We start from the raw sequence: 16,637 nt of genomic DNA, 5'->3' as shown, positions 1-16,637 counted from the left end.
ACCATTTGAACCAGGTCTCTCTGGCTGCGAACTCATCCTGATGGAAGCGCTGTGGAGCCCTGGAGGTGCCGGGAAGTGGAGTGTTTAAGGCTCTTTGCAGCATTGGTATTTGCTTTCTCGCTCGGTGGGGAAAGGTTCACTGGAACCAGCGCAGAGCTGGGATTCTGCTACTTCTGCTTTTGCCCCAAGAGTACCAGGGAGGGAGACATAGCCTCTTGCCCTGGTGAGCTTTACTTATTTATTTTTAGTGTAAAGCACCCCGTGGACAGTGGAAAGGAATGAGTATTGAGCATGCCCAGGGGAGGCATATCAAAGACTATGCCAGATGGGAGGAAGCCTTGGAGGTGAGGTCATGTCCGTGGTCTTCTTGGTGGTGATGCCTCCACAGGTGCACATTCATCCCCAAACTCATCGAGCTGTGTACGTTGAATGCTTGTTGTTAATTGCATGCCAATCATACCCCCCTGAAGTGTATTTTTGAAAAAGAATATGTCAGAGACATCTGGTTTGCATGCTATTTAATTATTTTGCATGTAGGTTGTTTTCTCATTTATGAGGTGGCCAGTTGGTTACTGAGTTAAGGAGGAAAGACAAAATAGGATTTAGAAGAGAGAGAGGAGAGAGGAGAGAGAGGGGACCTGAGAAACAGTGAATCTTCCAGCAGAGACTGTTGCCAGCACAATTTTTGGTGTGAACTGATTAGCCAGCAGCGAGGAGGTAGGCCTGGGCATGATGTCCAAAACAGAGTAACCGTCCCCGGCCACCAAAAAACCACTTTCTACAGTTCCTTGGAACTCTCAAGGCTGATGGCCCTGTGCAATGCCCAGCGCATCCTGCCAGCCGTGCCTGCCCTTGCTGGGCTGGGGCCACACACCATTTGTCTCATTAGATTCTCACACATAAGCTGGGGCTTTGTTGACAATACCCAGTCATCTTGAAATTGTGCCAGGCTTTGACTCAGCAAGTCCACATCAGGAAAGGATTTTGGGCATGAACCGAGATGCATGGTAGTTCTTTCACTTCACTAGAACAGTAAAAAATTGGGAACAGTCCACGTGTCCATCAATAAGGGAGTCATCAAATAAATGGTAGAGCTGTATAGTGGAATTGGAGGCCAGCTCTCAGAATGTTACTGCAAAAGAATATTCAACAACGTAGCTCAAATGACACACTCAAATCACATCAGTAAGTGAAAAGGACCGGCTACAAAGTACTACATGTAACTCTTTCCTAGTTTGGTTGGGGAAAAGTATGGAGTTATAAAGATAGATAATGGGTGGGTAGGTAGATGATTGACAGACAATAATCGGGCCAGCAGCCCGTACACCAAAATATCAACATTTCATGGATTTGCAGGTGATTCCAAATTTCTTGCTGTTTATTTATTCTAAATCTTCCAAATTGGATTTATGTTTCGTTTATTAAACAGGGAAAGTGGGGCTGGGATGAGGCTCCGTGGGAAAGCACTTGCCTACAGTGCGTGAGGTCCTGGGTTTGATTCCCAGCGCTGCACAGACAAAAGAGAAAAACAAAAATCACAATTTCTCAACCCCAGAAAAGAGGAAGCCGAAGGAGCAGAGGTCATTTCCCCTGGAGATGGGGCTGGAACTGGTGGGGGCGAGGCTGGGCGGGTGCATCTGGTATAAGTGCCCGTGCCCCTGCCCGGCCTGCATGCGGGTGCTTCTGGAAGTTGCCTGCGCTGCTCTGAGCTGGCGTCATGAGACTTGCCCTGCTGTGTGGGCTGCTGGTGGCGGCTGGTGAGTGGGGAGGGGACACGTGCTGGGGGGGAAGGCTGGATGCGGATGGGCCCTCCACGCTCCTCCGTGGACTGGGCGGCAGCTGCTCTGACCCCTGCCTGCACCCGGTCCTCTAATCCTTCCACCCCCTACAAGGAGCCACCAGTGGCTGCCAGTCCCCTAGGATGGTGACTTCAGTCAGAGAGCCACAGGTGGCCACACTGGGTGGTGTGCCGAGCCCGAGGGCCTGCTGGGCTGACCCCTGTGACGGTTTGGACACAAGTTACAGGAAGGGGACCCTCCCACTTGCTCACCCCCATCCTTTGATGGAACCTTAGCCATCTTTGGTACACGCACAGCGCTCTGCTTACAGAGAGAGCCCTTTCATGTCCATTACCACTGGGCAAGGGAAGGGGTTCCATTGACCATTGGTGGGAAGGGGGGCTGGGGCAGCTTCGGCCAAGTCTTCAACAGACCAAATGTGAAAATGTGATCAAGAGCAAAGTACTTCCTGCTTTGGTTTTCATGCTCTATCTCAAAATAAGTGACTTTAGAAAGGTCTTGGTTTCTGTTGTTGTCATTTTCTCTTGTTGGCCCTGAGGACGGAACCCCGTGGCACTCTGCCACTGAGATACGTTCCCAGCCCTTTTATTTATTCTTTATTATTTTGAGAAAGAGTCCTGCTAAATTGCTGAGGCTGGCCTCAACCTTGAGGGCCTCCTGCTTTGGCTTCCTGCATCGCTACGATTACAGGCGTGCCCCATCACGCCCAGCGTGGTCTTGTGTTTTTTTAAAAAATAAATTTTATGTGGTCTTGGGACTTTTTGCAACTGAAGAGCAACACTCCTCTGAGATTACAGTGAAAATCGTTATAAAATTTGCAAACAAGCTACAAAAATTCGACTCTCAGATGTAAAGAGGCAACATAGTGTAGAGACGAACCTGCATTCAAGCAGGACCTCACCATCTCCTTGGCCAAGTTCCCCAACCTCGCCACATCCTCATATGTTAAATGGGTACAAAGCATCCCCTATATAGGGATGTTGGAAGGAACTAATAAGAACATTGATGCCACGTCTGGAGCAGGTGTGATCAGTGGTAAGTAATAACACACGGCTCGTGCACAGAGATGCAGCATCTCCTTTTGCCCCGCCACCTTCTTGAGGGCAGTTGAGGTCAGGAAAGGCTATCAGGACAGAAGTTGCTAGCAGGCTAAGCCAGGTCACCAAAGCCCCTGTATGCATGGCATGTGCTCAATTTCTCAGGCTCGACTTGTCCTCACTGAGATTTTTGGTAAACAATTGGGCACAGTGGCACACACCTGTAATCCCAGCGGCTCTGGAGGCTGAGGCAGGAGGATCTCAAGTTCAAAGCCAGCCTCAGCAAAAATGAGGTGCTAAGCCACTCAGTGAGACCCTGTCTCTAGATAATATACATAAAAGGGCTGGGGATGTGGCTCATCCCCGGTGGTCGAGTGCCCCTGAGTTCAATCCCTGGTACCCCCCAAAAATTATGATAAAGAGAGAGAGGGGGAGGAGGGGAGAGAAGAAGAGAGGAGGGGGAAGGAAAGGAAAAGAAGGCAGAGGCCACTAAGACGGGCAAGGATCTGATTCAGGTCTTCGGCTGATCTACAAGGTGGTTGCCCTGGGGTTCCTTATCACAGAATCTGGGAATTGCTGAATTCCTGATGGGAATCCCAGATGATTCCAGAGGGCCTGGGACCCTTCATCAACAGTCAAAGCTTAGCATCCCATTCAGCTAGAGCCACGGGGTCAAACAGGAGTGGCAGTGTGGGCTCCCACATGTCAAGGGGACACAACAGTCCACTCACTTCTAGATGCAGCCCAAGGCCACCTGCTTGTGATCTCAGCCTTTGTCCCCTGCTCGAGTCCCTCCCAACCCCTCACTCGAACCCCTGTGTCCTAAGGAGTTTCACTGCAGCCTTGTTCCCTGAGGGTGGGGTACCATGGCTAAGGTCACCTGGAGGGGCTGCCCGGCCCTGTCTCCCCGTGAGACCCTGGGCTCCACCTGGACACACAGGCCCCATGATCTTGAACAATTGCTCAGGGCCATAGTCCAATTCTGTGTTGCCTGTTCCTCCCATCGTCCCCCCCACCCCAAGTTCCCTGACTTAATGTATTTTATTTCTCCCAATTCGGCCTGACGTGTTCCTCTCCCCCAATGAAATGGATTTCCCCTCGTGATCGATTCTAGCCCGCAGCTATTGGGACTGAAGTGAAAAGTGCCGATTCCTAGGTCACACTGCTTCCGGGAGAGCCACACGGGCTCTTTCACACTGGAACTGCCCTGGGGGGTGGAGGGGGTAGCATTGGACTACAGAGAAGGTTCCAGGCTGCCTTGGTTCCAATTCTGATTCCATTTGCCACCGCCCCCATGACCTTGAGCAAGTCACTGAGCCTCAGTCCGCTCACCTGAAACCAGGGATCAAAAATGGTACCTTCAGCCACACCTAAAAAAAAAAAAAAGGTGTCTGTTGTTCCCATGTTTGTTTTCACAAATGCTCATGACTGTGTAAAGTGATACATCAGAGGAAACTGGATGGGGGGACGGGGGTGGGGGGGCCCTCTGTGTTATTTCTACCACTTTCCTGTACGTCTAGAATTATTCCAAAATAAAAAGATTATTTATTTAAAAAATCAGCATGTATCTCATGGGATGGAGATAAATCAATACAGAAAAAGGCCTGCACTTAATATATAAAAATATAACTGTCATGATATTTTTATTTTATTTATCTTATTTTTTGGTTCCGGGCATTGAACCCAGGGCATGGTAAGCGCTCAGCGCTCCCAGACAGCACTGTATTTTTGGTCATGGTCGTAGTTGTTATTTTATCCTCATTATCCTTTGAAGTTCCCCATCCCCTCATCCAGCAGAGGTACCACCCTGGGGCCCACAGCGTCCCCGGGACGTCTGTCCTGTCTCTTCATTGCTGGACTCTTTGCCAGGTCTGACTCCAGCCCAGGGAGGCCTCCTGAATCTGAACAAGATGGTCCGGCAAGTGACCAAGAAGATACCCCTCTTCAACTACTGGCCCTATGGTTGTTACTGCGGACTTGGTGGCAGAGGCCAGCCCAAAGATGCCACAGACTGGTAACCCCCTTCCCAGGCCCGTAGTCCTAGCCTGAGACGCTCCTTTCTTCTCCATTCATGGATTCATTTAATGAATTCATTTTGCTGAGCACCTACTATGTTACAGCCTCTCCTGAATCCCCATCCTTCTAGGTGGTAGCCCAGGTCTCTGCAGGTCTGACCCTCTTGCACTCCTGTCCCCTAATCTAGTAATGACACCTCCCCCACCACACACACTTCCTATTGCCACTGTACGAGGTGTTTCAAAGCCCCCGCCTCTTTTTGCTGAGTCTCATTTGATCCTCTCAACCACCCTGGGAATTGGCCCGAGGAAGGGTGAGGCCCGCCGGGGCTGGGGGCATGTCCCTGAGCCACCACTTACAGGCTGACTTCCTCGAGCCTTGGGTGGCCTCGAGGATTAAGAGAGAATGTTCAGTCGCGGCAGGTGCCTGGGGCACCAGAGGCATTAATGTTAGCTATTATGATCCTTGACTCTTCCCAGGTGGGCACATGGGTGGGAAGAGCCAGAGACCTGTGTGAGCTAGTGACCCATGCAGCTGGGCGCCCTGCCTGTCCCACCAGGTGCTGCCAGAAGCATGATTGTTGCTACAAACACTTGAGGACCTACCAATGCAGACCCAAGAGGGACCATTATAATTACACCTTTTCCCAGGGGGACGTCCAGTGCCGTGAGTACCTGGGTATTGGGGTCAGAGCTGGAGGCTCAGGGGGGGAGTTCTGGCCCTCACTGCCTTTGAAGGCTGAGTGGCCATGCATAAGCTACTTGACATCTCTGTTCTTCTTACGTGTCTGGTGGCAGCAGCTGGGCTGTGGAGGAGAAGCAGGCATGGGTGTGGGGTAAGGAGAGGTCCAAGGGGAGGTTTGATCCTTTTGGCATCAGGAAGCCAGGCCTAGCACTGATCAGTTCTGTGACCACAAGCACATTGTTTAACCTCTCTGAACCTCAGTATCCTTATCTGTAATCTACTCCATATAGTTATTGCAAGAACTCAAATGAAACCAACAGAATGAGCCTCACAGGACGGCTGCCACTGAGCACGCTCAGAAACCCACGGGGCTGCCCTTGGCATTACTGTTACTTTCACCATTACTGACCCTCATAACAGCCCACAAGGGGGCAGCAAGACCCCCATCTCCGTTGCACAGACAAGGACGCTCAAACTAGAGCGGGGAAGCGTTTCCCTGGGTCACAGAGTTCCAAAGGACAGGTCACCTAGCCCCTAGGTCAGCTGGCCCTCGGGCTGAGAATCTGAAGGTCTTTTTTGATAGCAGATGTTGGTAACTGAAGACTTTGTTTATTTTTGTTTTGTTTTTGTACTGAGGATTGAACCCAGGGGTGCTCTGCCACTGAGCCCTTTTATTTATTTATTTGTGTGTTTTGAGACAGAGTCTCTTTGAGTTGCTGAGACTGGCCTCCAACATGTGAACCCTCCTGCCTCAGCCTCCTGATTCACTAGGTCTATAGGTGTGCACCGCCATGCCCGGCTAACTAAGGGCTGAATAATAACCACACCCACTCTAGGCTAAGTACTTTGTACTCTTTAATTCCCACCATGGCCTTCTGAGCAGCCCCCGTCATTAACCCCACTTTCCAGATACAGAAATGGAGGCAGGTGGTCCCTCGGGCCTGGAGTCTGCACGTTCACCTCCATCCTGGCCCCTCCCTCCCTGCCCTCCCCAGCTCTCCCTGGAAGGAGGAGACGCTGCAGCCAGCTTGTGGCTCCCGTGGCCCCTCACCACCGTTCCACTTGTCCTCTCCAGCCCTGCGTGTGCACTCATTCTGCGGCGGTCTCATCCCTGTCCCCCAACCCCAGCCACCCGTTCTGTTCAGTGCTCTCCCTCCAGGACCAGCCCTGTGGGTGTGGGGTGCTCCATATTTGTGTAGTGGGTGGGTGACAGTAGGCAAGGACCAAGACACACAGGGAGTCCCATGGCTTTGGGGGCACCTCCAAGCTGAGCAGGGACTGGGCGGCCTTCCAGGGCCCCTGGACCAGGTCTTGTCTGAGCTTCCCCGGCAGCGGCTCAACGGCCCCCTCCTCCACCCACAGCCCACACGGGGAGCTGGTGCGAGCAGCAGCTGTGTGCCTGTGACAAGGAGGTGGCCTTCTGCCTGAAGAGCAACCTCGACTCCTACAACAAGCTCCTGCGTTTCTACTGGCGGTCCCGCTGCCAGGACCCCACTCCTTCATGCTAGAAGCCCAACTCGCTTCCCCTGCCATCCTTCCCCATCTCGGGGCATTGCCGTGGTCCCGCCCTGGCATCTAACCAGCTGGATTTTAAAACAGTCCAGGGGGAAGGGCCCCTCGCCCTTGCTGGGCCCGACCTCTGGACTCTCCCACCCAAGGCAGTGCCGGCTCCCCTGAGGGTGGGCGGAGGCCAGGGAGCACCCAGGACCATGAGGTTGGGCCAAAGCAGTCAGGGGAGGGGTGCTGGGGGGTCGAGGCAGCTGTGTGGGCCTGGCTCCCTGCCACTGCCACCCCTGCTGGTCCCTCTCACCAACCCCAAGCCACAGCCTGAGTGGCTGCTGTAAAGCGCAATGTTGATCATTCTGTCCGAGTGACTCTTGAAACCCCCAGGTCCTCCACGGCCCCAGCATAGAGCCCCTCAGAGCCCGGCCGTCTGGCCCCATGTCCCTCTTCCCAACTGGGCCCCAGAGAGTCCAGCCCCTCTCCCCAAGCTGCACCCCAGAGCAGCCTCAGAACAGAGCAGGCCTCCACAAACTCTGGGGACAGGGTGGGAGGAGGCCATGATGGGAGGAGGCCGCGGCTCTTGTAGCCCCAGGCTCCCTCCTGGCCTGCTGCTTCCTGCCTCTGGCACTTGCTCAGGGTCCTCCTGCAGAAATGGCCCTGTGGCCCCCTCCTCCTGGATGGCCTCCCCGGGCCTCTCAGGGAGAAAGGGCTGCTTCCTAGGAGAGTCTTCCTGGCTCATCTCTCCTCCCTCCAGGGCTCACGGGCACCTCCTGGCTCCCCTGGCCCTGGCTGGGGCTTCCCATGAGGGGTGAATGGGACTCCTCCCCGTCCCCAGCCAGACAGGCGCACCTCGAGGACACAGACCACGTCCGCCTCATCTGTGTTTCCTCGGCTTCCCATGGGCTCGGTGCTCAGTTACTGTTGGGGATCAGATGAGCTAATCATGAACACGCTGGGGAGGGGCTGGAGACGATATTGGTGTCCCATCCAGATCCCTCCCGGACTCAGGACTCCACTCCCAACCAAGCCAGGTATTGGCTGTAAAGCCCCCACATCTGCCCTCCTTCTCTTCTTTTCTGGGAGTTTCCTGGCCCTGCACCCCCTCACCCCACACACACTCAAGGAGGCCACTGTGACTGACCAAAGTTCAACACCCTGGAGGGCACAGCTGCCTGGCCCCCCTGCCTCCATGCAGGACCCTCTGGGTCAGTGCCCAGAGTTCCTCCGGGTGGTAGGTAGGGTGGTAGGAAGCCCCAGAGACTTCTGGAACCACCTCTCCTCCCTGCCTCTTCCGCTGGCCCGGCCTGTTCTCCTGGTTCTCTGCAGCTTTCTCCAGAGACAGCCCTCGGTGAGAAACTTACACAGGATCCTCATCTGGGCTCTGCTTCTGGGGAAACACACATTTAGGCAGATGGCTTTTTCTTATAAGGATCCACAATCCGTCCTTCGTATATGATGAGCTGTGTGTCCAGCCACGGGGCCAGCTGAGGCACCTGGGGCTCCCCACACTGTGGCCTGTGTCACACACCCGGGCAATGACCTATGGTACGGGTTTCCCGAAACTCAGTAGGTCGAGCGAGGCAGTGTGAGAGGAATTAAAAACTATAGGCTGTGGGTCCAAATTATCATTCTACGCCCACTCCTGTGAGGGACAGTGATGGTAGAGGGGACAGGAGGTTGCTAAATCTCCATTCTTTTCCACCCAAATTTTCTGTGAATCCCCCCCAAAATCTATTTTAAAACATTCCAGTGCTGTCTCTGACTATCCATGTGCCCTACTTGAGGGATCTCGGTTTCCTTGTGTGTGAAGTAGACATGAAAAATAAGAAGAGTTACTTGTATGTGAGTACTTGTCGCGATGGGCAAAAGGTGCGACTTATGCAGTCGAGGAGGAGAAATAAAGAATGTCCATGCGCTTCTGCCCTTTACAATTCTCAAGTCACACAATACAGTTTCACTCTATAGGTTCTTAATCAAGAAATGACCATCCTTAATGCTAGGCACTGCAAAAGACAGAATCAATTCACAGCAAACAATTCTAGATGAATTCTAAGCCCTGCAAACACACTTAATCATGACAGGCTCATGACAGACATTCCCTCTACGTGCTAAGTTCAAGTGTCAGATCTAAAGTCTCAAGCCTTGGGCTCTAAGTCCAGCAGATGCACACTCCCTAAGACTATGGTGATCAGGTCAGGAACCAAGGCAGGCTTCTCCTGGGGTGGAGCTGACAGCTGGCTGAGGAGAGGGTCATAGGGAGAAGTCTCGGCTCTCACCAGGGTCAAGATGTGGCTGTAGAGTTTGAGGGAGGTGAGGAAGATGCAGAGGATCAGCAAATGATGAGCAGAGCTGGGATGTCAGCCAGGTCCTCACCAAGCTCAAAGTGAGGGCATCAGTGTCGGCTGGCTGAGTGTCTGTTCATTGGCTCCTCATTTATACTAAATTTTGGGGCTTCTTTTGCCTCTGCAAAAGGCAGAGGCACAGGGGCTGCTCTGTGTCCTGTTTGTACCATCCAGAAGGTTCCAGCTAGGCTGGGTAACTTAGTGGTAGAGGGCTTGCTAGAGAACGTGAGGCCCTGGGCTCCATCCCCAGAAGGCCCCACCCTGACAAAAGCAGAAGCTTCCAGCTGATAACTGGCTCCGTGGATTTCCACGCTGAGGGCGTCGATGATGTCATGGGACACGAAGTTGACAGGGAGGGAGGTTCCAAGTTTGGCTCTTTGGCAACTTGATGATGTCATCAAAGCCTGGTTTCTCTCCTGCTCCTGGGTGGGCCACCCTTACAGTGCTGGCTTTGCCCTTAGGGGGCCACTCATGGCTGCTGTGTTTCCAGACCTCAAGCCAGGGTCCAGCCCAGAAGACGCTGTCTCTTCTGTGTCTAGCCCATCACAGCCACTGGACTTCTCCATAGGATAGGCCCCCCCCCAAACCGGTAGTGGCCCAAGGCAATGGTTGGTTTAGAGACTTCCGGATTTATTTGTCCCTGAGAGGGGACAGAGTCAATGTCCCCAAGGGGCAGGTAGCTGATGGAATCAGGACGTTGCATTGCCCAGGCCGAAGGCTGAAATACCCTCATGGTTGAGGGGTAGGGCTGGGTGCAGGGGTCTCCCTGCGACCTCCCCTCACCCAGCGCAGGCCTGGCACCTAGTGGGAGATCAGTCGGTATTTGTTGTGTGAATGAGTGACTCTCAGATAGGCTGAGACGTGGGACTTAGGGTCAGGAGGCAGGAAGGGGGACCTCAGGCAGCCGGGACGGTGGGTCCCAAGGTAAGCAGTGGCCCTAACCCTTGAGCTCTTCTCAGATCCCATTTATTGAAATTGGACCAGAAGCTGAAAGGAAGGACAGCTCCCGGGGACATCCGTTCCCCACCCACGTCCCCCACGTGCACCTGTGTGAACCAGCGGGCGGGAGGGCACAGCCATGGTACTTCCTGTTCCCTTCAGGTCACCCAGTGGGGGAGGAGAGGGGCCCACAGGGAACACCTGGCGTGGAACACCGTGGCGCCCCTCCCCCTCCCCCACCGCTGCAGGCTCCGGTGTAGTCACCCGGGTTTTGCAGCTGCAGAAACTGAAACTGCCGCCCTGAGTCACAGCTGATAAGTGGCAGGGCTGGAATTCGAACCCAGGTCTCTCTTAGTTCCACCCTAACTCCCACACTCTGTACTGGGACAGCTCCTGACTCAGCCCGGGTGCCCCAGGGGGGGATTAGCCACTCCTGGGGACAATGAGGTGGGGGTGGGGTGTGACAAAGCAGGAAAAGGGTTAGAATCACTGAGGACCATGGTGGCCCTGGCATGGAGCCCTCCCTCCTGGAGCGCCTTAGCCCACGCCAGGCCCTTCCGCCCACTGGATGACCCAGGGTTCTACCTCTGGCCGCCCAGCGGGGGCCAGCGTGGTGGCCATGGCTCCCCAGGTCCCTGTCTGTTTCCTCCCCAGGTCCTGCCCTCTGGCCCGGCTCCTGCCTTCCCGCCCTGGGGCATTTGCCTGTGTGTGTGGGGGGGTCCCTGACGCACGCTCATGCCTGAGGTCAGCGTGAGACCTGTCCTGACCCCAGGGAAGTCAGGGACCGGCTCTGTGTTTTCCTCTTCTCTTCTGCTGGGGACCCGCCTGCTCTCCAGACAGAGGCCTCCAGTGGTTTTTAAATTAAAATGTAAAAAGACTTGAAGGCAGTTAGGGAGGCTCACAGCAGGCCACCAAGGGCCCCTCCGGGCTTCTTTCACCTTCAGGTTCCTGGCCGTGGCCTGCAATTTGGGGACCTGAGTGGGAGATGCTTCCGGGCCCCTCCCCACCCAGAGCCCAGCTTGTGCCCCCAACCCACAGCACCCCTACCCGCTCCACTCTCCTCTCCTGCCCTCTCTATGTCCCTGCTTCCCCCCGTCGGGTGGTTCTTAATCAAGTACTTATTGAGCCATTTGTTTCCCTTACCCCAACTCTCAACCAGAATGTGAGCACCTGGAAGACAAGGATGGAGAGGAACCTTTCCAGCATCCAGAACAAGGCTGAGGAGAGGAAATTCTAATAAGAGAATGAATGAATGAATGAATGAATGAATAGGGACTGATAGGAAAGCCCACCCTATTTCTCTCAACTGGACTCCTTCCCAGCTGTGTGACCTTGGGCTACTGGGGCTACTTCTCTGATCCTGATTTTGTGATCACTAACACGGAGGTGCTAATGCCTCCCCAGGGAAGGAAATTTTCCATCCAACCCTCATCTGTCTCCTCATGTGCACCTGCCACTGGTGAGAGTTGGGACAGAGTGGAGGGCAGGATGGCAGATGGAAAGTATATCACCTCCCAGCCTCCTCCTTTCAGGGATCAGAAATCCACCCCCTGCCAAGAACAACCCCCCCACACTCCCTGGGGAGTCACTGGAATGAGGTGCAATCTTTAGGGGGGCTGCCTCTTTCAACCCCAGTGGGTGGCTGATAAGGGGAAGCTGGGGCTGTCCCCTCCTATCAAGGGTCAGCGGAGAGGAGGCTGCAGGTGTCCCTGGCTCTGCTGAAGGACCCCATAAGTGCCCTTCCCTGGCCCCAGGCACCCCAGGGCTGGAAGTGCCGAGCAGGAGAGGTGACAGTCCCACCTCGGTGGCTCCACTTCCTGAGTGGGGGATGGGAAGACAGGTTTCCAGGATCCAGGACTCAGCGTGGCCCTGCAGGGTGGGGTCAGTGCTCCCAGCTCACAGATGGGGACACATCTCGCCTGAGCTCACTCCATCAGCAGAAGTGGCAGGGGCCCGGCAAGGGTGAGCAAAAGCCATGTTAAACCCTGGGTCCTGGGGCCATCCTGCCCTCCCAGAGGGTGACCCCCAAAGGCAAAGGTCATCAACTCAATGAGGGACAAGAGTCGTCCCCCCAGGGGTGGGGTCCTGTTATAATGCAGGCCCTTGGGCCCCACACCTTGTGGACCAAGACAAACTGGGACCCTGAATGGGACTTTATTTGGGGTCTTAGGAACGGCAGTTCGGGAGGCAGATCCAGAGAGCTCCGAGTCGGTGTTTGGAGGAAGAGGGGGGCCAAGGGAGCAGACAGCGGGGTATTTCGGGGCAGCAACAATTCTTTTGTGGGGAAACATCTGTGGGAGTCGAGAACAGGTGCAGGGTCTTTGTGATCCACAAAAGATGGAGAAAAGAAGTAAAAACGTCCACGCAAGACTCGTGTCTGAGTCTCCGGGCATGGTGGAGCAAGGCGTCCCCGTCGCTGGCACCAGAAGGGACCAGAGCCCACACCCAGGCCGCAGCGTGAACCACGCAGAGGTCCTGTGTCCTCGCAGAGGTCCTGTGTCCTCGTGGCCTCCGGCTCCACCTGGAACACTCTCCCAGGGCCGTGCCCGTCACCACTTTACCTTTTATTTTCACAACCTGAAGAGTCCGTGGGCCTGGGTGGGATGGGGCAGGAGCCTGCGTCTGTCACAAGTTGCACCCAGCCAAGCGCCACGCTGAGCAGGTGTAGAACCCTCTCTGCCTGCGGTGCTCCCCAGTCCTGCTCCACCACTCTCCTGCCCCCACGCCCAGAGCAGCAGAGACCTGCCCCTCTGCCAGTCCCGAGGCCCAGCCTGCTGGTACCTGGGCTCCTTCACCCCACCTGGGCACACCGACCTCCAGCCCAGCCCTACGCCATGGGCTGCTACTGCTTCATCTGCCACCCTCGAGGGGCTGAGAAGGCCTGCTCAAACCCTGGTGGATCATGGGGAACTTCCCCAGGCCACGTTGAGTACTTCCTCCCTTTCTCCCTCCCTGTCTCTCTCTCTGTCTTTTTCTTTCACTTAACTGAAATAATTTATTTAAGAAGGAAATTTATATCTCTGGTCCAGGGATAACCAAGAACAATGGCACCAACAAAAGGTGTCCATTAAGAACAAATAGAGCTGGGCACGGTGGCCCACGCCTGTAATCCTAGCAGCTTGGGAGGCTGAGGCAGGAGGATGGTGAGTTCAAAGCCAGCCTCAGTTATTTAGTGAGGCCGTATGCAATTCAGTGAGACCTTGTCTCTAATAAAATTCGTAAGAGGGCTGGGGATGTGGCTCAGCGGCTAAGTGCCCCTGAGTTCAATCCCCAGGACCAAAAACAGAAAAGAAAAGAAGAACAAAATAGAATCAGAGGCAAGGGGCACGGCTCAGTGGCTGAGCTCTTGCCTAGACAGAACCTCAGTTCCGTCTCCAGGGCTGCAAATTTAAATTAAATTGAATTAAAATCTCTCATCAGGTAGTGGTGGTGTACAATCTGAAGTTGCTGGGCGAGCTGGCAGGCATTTCAGAGGTGTCAAGGACACCGAGTACCAAGTGACCTTCATCTCCACGTGGTTAAAGGATTTGGAGAGGCTTGGTCTGGGCCCAGCACGGGCCACTGTGCCAGCCAGCGCTCTTTGGCTCTGCCCTGGGAAGCCACGCCCAGGCAGGGCTAGAGGCCAAGGTGAAGGAGGCCCCCCAGGAACATCCATTCTGCTCTTGGGGAGCTACGAGGAGCCCCAGATTCCAGAGACTCCAGCGCTAGGCTGCTCCTGTCCCTTTTGGCTCCGTGCCCCCCAGTACATAATCCTCCTCCCTGGGGAAGGGCAGCAGAAGGCGTCACCCCAGAACGTGCCACTTTGACAGAAGGATTGTTTTGAGCTGAAGGCAACTGAGAATGAGCAGAGGCCGGAAGAGAGTTCTCCGCCCCGCCCTTAGCCCACTAGAAGCCGGGCACAGGTCTCCTGTGGAGGAAGGAGTCGCAGGAGGAGAAGAGCTCCTCTCTCTGGAGCCTGGGTTCAGGCCGAGATGAGTTTGCACAAACAGACCTCAGTAGAAAAGCCTTTCCTCTTCCCTTGTCTCCCCTATATTATTTCCTAGCCATTTCACCACCGTTCATTACCCTAGAGGGCCAAACTCTTTCCTTTAAGAGGATACATAGGCCCTGGAGTCAAACAGCTTCTTGGTTTCATCTTTCTGTGAACTACCAGGCGCACACATGTTAATAAAATCCTGCACCCCCTTTGCTGTTAGTCTTTTTTTTTTAATTTGCAGGCCCCCAGGGATGGACCTAAAAGAGGAAAAAGGGTTTCCTCTCCAACTTTGGCCTGCAATTCCCCATTGACACCTAAATGACTAAAGTGAAAAAAACCAGTTAAACAGAAAAATAAGTAAAACATGAACCGCAGCTTGCCCATCGCCCATCTTAATTCCATGGGGGAAAATAAGCCACACGGAAGGTTGGCGGGAGAAACACTAACCTTGCAGGTAGAGTGTGGCCCAGTCCACAGCCTCCTGGCTCCTAGCTGTGAAATTCCAGGTCCCTGTCATTGAAACTTCAGTCTCTTTGCCCACGAAAAGGGAGTCCCAGGACTGTCCCCACATGGGTTTGTAAAGCTTGAATGACAGACCAGATCTGTCCTGCCAGGACTCCCTTGGAGCTTGGGCCATAGTGTGACCCTGCTGTGTGGTTGTCCTGAATGTCATCATCTGCATCAGAGGTGGCAACAGCTGCATCTATACAACTTTATTTTGAAAAACCAGCCTCTACCTCAGAGCAAAGCCTGTCCAAGGAAGGGACATCACCTTTGTCCTTGGAAAGACCCACAGAGCACTCCTAGGCACATTCCCACCCTGCTAAGTTGTTTATCTACAAATAACAGGAGAGATCTGCTGCGCCAGGTGTCCCTGACTCAGTCAGGCTAGATCCATAGCAACCCCCTAGCAGCCACCAGTCAGCATGAGACAGGAAAATACCTGGGATGCCAGATGACCCTCCCAGTAGTTTATGGTGGTTGATAACATGTTGGGAAACCATGTAGTTCAGCACAAACACCCCTTTTGGCTTAAACCAATCAGTTCAAACGAATCCCCCTCTTGTACTCACCAATCACCCCTCCCCAACTTGTTCCCACCAGTGAATGTGCTAATCATGTTTTAGAGTTGTTTGATTTTCCTGCGATGTGTGATGATTTGCTAAGAGATGCTATGATGTATGTGGGGGTCCCTGCCTTCTCCAAAGAATGTATAAAACTGTTGCAAACGCTGGGCTCGGGGCCTCTCAGCGTCACCAGTTGCTGTGTGTGTGCGCGCTGAGGACCGAGCTAGCTCGCAATAAACACCTCTTATGCTCTTTACATCCATCTTGGTCTCTGGTGGTCTTTTGGGGGTCCCGAATTCGAGCTTAACAATTTCTTTCCTTCCTTCCCTGCAGGGCAGGGCCGTTCTCCCTGGGACAGTTGGCTAGAGCTCATGAATGATCCAGAAGGCCCTGGGATGTGGCCCTTCTTCAGCTACTGCAGTATGCCTGTCACCATGGCTTGGGGGACCACACACGGATGAGTCATGCTGCCCTCCTGGCCATCAGCCAGGCTGCAGGTCCAAACAGAAGCCTTGCCCGGGCCCCGTGTTGAACAGGGGTGGCCACTCTGACTCACTCAGGTTGGTTGGCTCAGAGGGTGGGCTCTGGGGCTCAAGGCCTCAGTGCCTGTCACCAGCTCCAGGGCAGGCTCCTTAACATCTCTGTGCCCCAGACGGGTGTTCACAGTAGCTCCATCACAGGGTCCACTGGAGTGGTCAGTGTGGGGTGGACCTGGGACACAGCCCGCACTGGGATCTGCTGGGGTGTGTCAGGTACCTGGCAAGGCACAGGGGCACAGTCCTGGTCCCCTGGGGAGCTCTGTAACACTGCTACAGGTCACCAGCTCCGGTAGCTGGGATTGACCCCAACCTCAGGGTCCTATTTCAAGTCCTTGCTTGGATATAACCTTTAGCAGGATACTTTTCTGTGTCTCTCCGTTTCACGCTCTCTAAAATGGGATGTGATGAGGCTCTGTTGTTGGATCAGGGGTTTGAAACACTTCAAAAAGTGGAACATGTTCAAAGGTTGGCACAGTTCTACAGGGGGCTCCAGAGAGCTGTCACCCTTCAGAACTGTGACTCGATGTCCCACAGGACAGTACAACTGTCTCGATAAAGAGATGCCCAGAGAAGATAATGACAGGTTCAAGGTTTACACGCAACAAATTTGGAACCTGAGTAATATCGGGGCGTCTGGCAGCTGGCTCACTTTGATTTATAGGAAACCAATTATGCATCATTCTGAATGTATTAGATCAGCAATTTAAAACTGATGACTCAAAGCATTTTCCATAT

The 16,637-nt window shown here is 54.0% G+C and overlaps 1 protein-coding gene across 7 annotated transcripts; it reads left to right on the top strand.

Moving 5' to 3' along the window:
- The first annotated feature begins 1,623 nt into the window (after positions 1–1,623).
- On the top strand, positions 1,624–15,625 carry Pla2g2d (phospholipase A2 group IID). Of its 7 annotated transcripts, XM_027937430.2 has the most exons (5): positions 1,624–1,757; positions 4,706–4,850; positions 5,412–5,518; positions 10,975–11,064; positions 11,480–11,547. In XM_027937430.2, the coding sequence occupies exons 1-4, from the start codon at positions 1,718–1,720 to the stop codon at positions 11,061–11,063; spliced, it is 381 nt and encodes a 126-aa protein (XP_027793231.2). In that variant the 5' UTR covers positions 1,624–1,717; the 3' UTR covers position 11,064; positions 11,480–11,547. The 7 variants fall into 7 exon arrangements, with proteins under 7 accessions (XP_027793231.2, XP_027793227.1, XP_027793232.1 ...); XM_027937426.2 differs by lacking the exons at positions 10,975–11,064; positions 11,480–11,547 and adding an exon at positions 13,741–15,625; XM_027937431.2 differs by lacking the exon at positions 10,975–11,064 and having other exon boundaries at positions 11,480–13,830.
- The last annotated feature ends 1,012 nt before the right edge of the window (positions 15,626–16,637 follow it).

Source organism: Marmota flaviventris, chromosome 10 (assembly GCF_047511675.1).
Source record: "Marmota flaviventris isolate mMarFla1 chromosome 10, mMarFla1.hap1, whole genome shotgun sequence".
Taxonomy (NCBI): Eukaryota; Metazoa; Chordata; class Mammalia; order Rodentia; family Sciuridae; genus Marmota; species Marmota flaviventris.
Note: the sequence above shows the minus strand (reverse complement) of the source record. Positions and strands in the feature narration are given on the sequence as shown.